The 5,326-nt window shown below is 41.1% G+C and overlaps 1 protein-coding gene across 1 annotated transcript in view; it reads left to right on the forward strand.

The window, feature by feature from the left end:
* Positions 1–5,326, forward strand: part of cenpp (centromere protein P) — a 114,448-nt gene that overhangs the window by 108,803 nt on the left and 319 nt on the right. The window contains 2 exon segments of the mRNA XM_030730425.1: positions 4,517–4,596; positions 4,682–4,773. Coding sequence (XP_030586285.1) covers positions 4,517–4,596; positions 4,682–4,773 — 172 coding nt within the window.

A 5,326-nucleotide genomic window follows, 5' to 3' on the forward strand; every position in this document is an offset into this window, starting at 1 on the left:
CAACACTTTCTCCCCGTTGTTGCACTGACGTCAGCTCTCCACCATCAACATCTGTAAGCCCATAGAGTGAAGATAAAAACATAACGAGAACAAGACCCTGCAGGTCCTTCGTGTCCTGTTGCTGCTGATTCTGTCCTGACGTGCCTGCACTCACTCAGCCAAACCAGCTTCATGTGTAGGTGAAACGCACGCATTAAACAGCAGAGCCTTTATTACCATAAAAGCAAAGGAGGCGCTCACAAAGGACTGGCTCAGCAGTTTGAAACAGGGACAGCAAAATTATTAAAATTGTGTGCCAATAATAGTAATATTCATAGCACTGAAATAAATGTAATGTCTGTTTCAGCTACTAAAACCAGGTCCTGTCATTTATGCCCTCCTGTTTCCTCTCTTTCCCCTCGCGCTCCAGCCAGTCGAGGTAGACGGCTGCCCCTCAAAGGCCCGCTGCTGCTGGAGGCTTCTTCCTGTTAAAAGGGAGCTCTTCCTCCCCACCGTTGCCAAGTGTTTCTTGTAGATGTTCATCTGATTGTTGTAGTTTTCTTTCTATTATCGTTGCAAGGCGAATGCTATTATAAATTGTTGCTATATAAATAATCTTGAATTGAATATACACTTTAATCAGTGTAGCATCAAGTCAGTTAAATGTCTGGGACATTGATCTGGTCAGATTAGTAGCAGAGGTGGTTGTTAATCAGCTCCCAGGTTGCACCTCAGACTGTGCAGGGAGTTCAGTGATGCCCCGGTCCAGATCTGGGAGGAGATTCTCCCCCCCCAGGACACCATCCGTTGTCTCGTTAGGAGCATGCTACAACGATGTCAGGCATGCATACAAGCTCGTGGGGGCCATACAAACTGCTGAGCACCATTTTTGAGTTGCTGCAATGAAATTTCAGCAAAGTGGACCAACCTGCTGCGTCATTGTTTCATTTGATCTTTGGGGTGTCTTTGAATTCAGCCTCTGTAGGCTGATCATTTTGATTTCCATCATACGGTGTGGCATCCTTTCATTCCTAACACATTACCCAGTCCATATCAGTACAGATACCCAGCATGATTTTTTTCCCCCCATTGAGATCTGATGTGTTTTCAAAGTGTTCCTTTAATAGTTTAAGCAGTCTGTGTGTGGTGTGTGTGTGTGTGTGTGTGTGTGTGTGTGTGTGTGTGTGTGTGTGTGTGTGTGTGTGTGTGTGTGTGTGTGTGTGTGTGTGTGTGTGTGTATGAATGTAGTCTCTGATGTAGAGATGAGCTGAGACAGTCAGGAGGAAGTGTTGATGCTGGGCTTTTAGGATAAAATAGATAAGATGAGCTTTGTTTCTCACATGCACAGTGAAATGCTTTAGAAGCTTTTATTAACTCTAACGCTTAATTTTAAGTGTTACCAGTCATTTAGAGGCGTATACTCACCAGCCAGTTTATTAGGAACACCTGTGCCATCCAATCTGATTAAGTACAACAGAAAATTGTTTTCAATTCTCCTTTCTTTAGATTATTACCATCACAGTGGGGGTGGTGGTTTAGTGAAATGTGTGCTTATTATTTTGTACGCCTCATTAAGATACATTAACAAGACAGCACAGGTGGTCCTAATAAAGTGCTCAGTTTAGGCACAGTTTCAATGAAAACAGAAAAATGATCTATAATTGAAACATTTTATTGTTGTTTTATTGATTTTGGGGGGGTTGTTTTTTGTTTGTTTTTGGAGCCTAAAGCTTTTCTACAATAAAAGCGTGACTCAGGGTGGTACAGTGGTTAGCCTCACAGTAAGAAGTTTCCTGGGTTCGAACCCACCAGCCTGCTGGAGCCTTTCAGTCTGTGCCTGTGGGTGTCCTCCAGCTTCCTCCCACAGTCCAAGTTAACTGGTGATTATAAATTGGCTGTAGGTGTGAATGTCCAAGGTGTATCATCTGGGATAGGCTCCATCCTAACAGTAAAAGAGGGGATATTCCAGATACTTCTTCTGAGCAGAAGAAGTATTTAATTATATTCCTGACTGGGTGATGCAGTTCCTGGATGAACGGATGGAGAGGAAAGAAGAGGTGCGTTTGGGTTTAGTCAGCTTGGTGTGGATGTGATGTGCAGTGGAGAAAGAGGAGCTAAATCTGAAACTGCTGGAATTGAGGACGGGGTCTCTGAGCTGCTGCTGGGAGAGACGTGGAGATAAGGTGTGTTTGTTTTTGGTCGGCGATGAAGACTGAGCGCAGATTTTGTTCTTCGCCTCGAGTCCAGATGCAGAAATGAGTTTGTGATTGTCCAAAAGACAAAAAAGCTTTAGAGGAACAAACCGTGACAAAGTGCTCAGTAAAGACAGAATAAAGACCGGCTCGGCTTCTGGTCTGATCTGGACCAAGGTTCTAATATTTTAAACAGAACTAAAACTGTATGAAAAAACTGAAACAAAAAAAAAAGAGAAAACCTGAAACAGTGTTGCAAACTCATGAAACAAAAGTGTTTCCTCTGTGTTTTTGGGCTTTGATGTGGGGAAACTGTGTCTACAGGAAGCACCTCAAAGCTTTGGTGGTTCTGTTTACTGAGACTGGCGTTTGTGTAGTTGCGCTTGTATTGTCGTACGTTTTGTAAAATCCTGAAATCTTCTTTAACTTTGCCCCTGCTTCAGGTGGAGGTAAACGTACCATAGCCTGCTTCTGATTACAGACAAAACACACACACACACACACACACACACACACAGCTGCAGATGCCTCCCGGCTGAGTCACCTGCACACACCCCCCTCACCTGCTGCACCCTCCTTAAATAACTGAATAATCCTGGAAACACATCCTGAGGGAGGTTGGGCGCGTCAGTGGATGCTTCCAGTGAGTCGAGGGTGAAGAGAAATGAGCTTTCCGGTTTATTATCTGATCAGGTTTCACTCCAGAATCTCCAGAGGTCCCTGAACACAGACAAATCGTTTCCTTAAACACATCGTGGCAGCTCATAAAGTTCACGAGTGTTCGCGCGCTGCTGTTCCTCGATGAAAACCAACATGGAAACTTTGTAACTGGAACCGAAGCCGCGCTCATTTGTCAACATTTCATCTGCGAAGCTGAAGAAACAACAACAAACCTCACACTGAAAATATTCACTTCTCTGGCTTCCTCGTGGCTCCTTATTACTGATTAATGTGTCTCAACTAACCTCTGTGTTTTGTTTGACTGAGCCCCAGAGTTCAGGACGACAAACGGGCTGCAGCGCCACCTGCAGGCCAAATTTGAAAATGATGGAAAGCAGTCTTTTCACCAAGTTTCCTTTTGGCTTATTTATTGGCAGTGGATTTGTAGGGACGTACATGAATTACAACTAAACAAAAGTGAAATTATATATTCATATAGCAGGCAAAGTAACCCAAATCGAGGTTGTAGCTTAAAAGATCTAAAAGAAATTAAGAATTCCCGAATGCTGAGTCATTTTAGGCCCTTACAGCTTATCTCAGCAGTGGTCTGCTCAAATACTGTTTGTTGTGAGTATTATTACATTGGTGAGCAGTTTATTTATTTATATATATATATATATATATATATATATATTAGGGGTGGGACTCGATTAAAAAAATTAATCAAATTAATTACAAGCTTTGTAATTAATTAATCGAAATTAATCGCATTTTAATCGCATTTCAATATTTGACATGATAAATATTAATTTAAGTTTAGTTGATGAATAAATCAATATACATATGCTTAAACTTCAAAATTGTGTTTATTTTCCCATCAGTCTGCTACACAGACCAATGAAGGGTGGAAGTGCTCCTGTGATAAGCAAACTCCTGAAATTAAAGTTAAGCATCATAACTGGATAGTTTTATTCAACATTAATGTCTCACTTGTTATAGTTGGAAATTAATCATTAGCTCAGCTGTATTCCTTGATGTTGAAATGTGTTATGCTTGTTTTAACAGCTTATTTTGAATCAAAGACTTAAAATTAAACCACAAAAAGGAGAAAAAGTTCGTTCTCCGTTTAATCAGCTGTTTTTACACAGCTGTGCTTCGCACTCACGGTTGCTAGGCGACATGAGCTACGCAGAGGTTACGGCAGCTGATATGAAGGCTAGCTGCTCACTTCCGGCCTTTGTGGGGTTCGTGGGCCGCGAAACGCACAATGTCCAAATTAGGGGCCGGGTCCTTCGCAGGATGCGGCCCCTAATTTGGACATTGTGCGTCGATATAATCTGTATGCCGGGAACTCGTGCACTGAGAAACGTTCCACGGTGCAAAGTGCGATTAAAATGCCTTAAAATTTTTAACGCGTTAATTTCCCCATAATTAATTAATCGAAATTAACGCGTTAAAGTCCCACCCCTAATATATATATATATATATATATATATATATATATATATATATATATATATAAAATGTAAGTTATATATAGTTTTGGCTTGGTTATAAAGGCCTGAATACATGCATTGTTTTAACACTGCTCATTAATAGTTTTTATTTAATGTCTTTAAAAAAAAAAAAAAAGGGAATTTTAAAATGAGCAGGAACCCCATTGATGAGTACATTTCTCTCTGCAGGAGAAGTATCCGGTGGTCATCTCGCTTCCTGGAGGCCCCAGGTCAGAGGTCATGACCCTGAACCACCCCAAGCTTCCCGGGTGAGTATTTGCATCCTGATGGAGCACAGTCACAAGAAAACAAAAATGCAGCTGAAATCTGTGACATCTTTTTGTTTGTTTACAGTTGCACGTTTTTCATTAATTGGTCAGTTGAGGTTTCCAGAGAGGGCGTCGTCACGCCAAAGATCGACCTGCTGACAAAGATCCCAGAGAGAGGTGAGATGGTGATGCTGAGGAGAAACGCGGGACAGTAACTCTGCAGGCTCAACCCACGCTGACCTGTGGGAAATGCTTGAAAGCCAAAGATGGTTCTTACCTGAAAGCTTTATTGATATCTGACTTTGAATTTGGTACAGAACCAGTAATTGCTACCGCTGCATTATTTACTGAAAAACTCCTCATTCAGCATTTACACTTTTTATTATTCATCAAGCTTTTTTTTTTTCTTCAGTTCAACAATCTGAGAAGATAATGGCAGTAATAAGGTCCTATATTACTCTCAAATATCACAAAGGAAAATGCAGTAAATCCTTCACTTTCATGTTTTGGCTTTAAAAAATGCCAGTAGTTTATTTTAGTCATCAGTTATCATTACCGTCCCGTTTTCCCTCACATTGTTTTGTAGTTATTTCCCAAAAGGTTTCAAATATCCAGTCATTCTGAGATTATTCAGGAATTACAGAATTATGTTCAACCCCATCAAAAAGGCCTTCCTGCAGTTTTATTGGGCCTGCTGAGGTCACATATGGTTTTGTTTCTGTTTCTGCAG

This window comes from Archocentrus centrarchus, chromosome 5, assembly GCF_007364275.1.
Source record: "Archocentrus centrarchus isolate MPI-CPG fArcCen1 chromosome 5, fArcCen1, whole genome shotgun sequence".
NCBI lineage: Eukaryota > Metazoa > Chordata > Actinopteri > Cichliformes > Cichlidae > Archocentrus > Archocentrus centrarchus.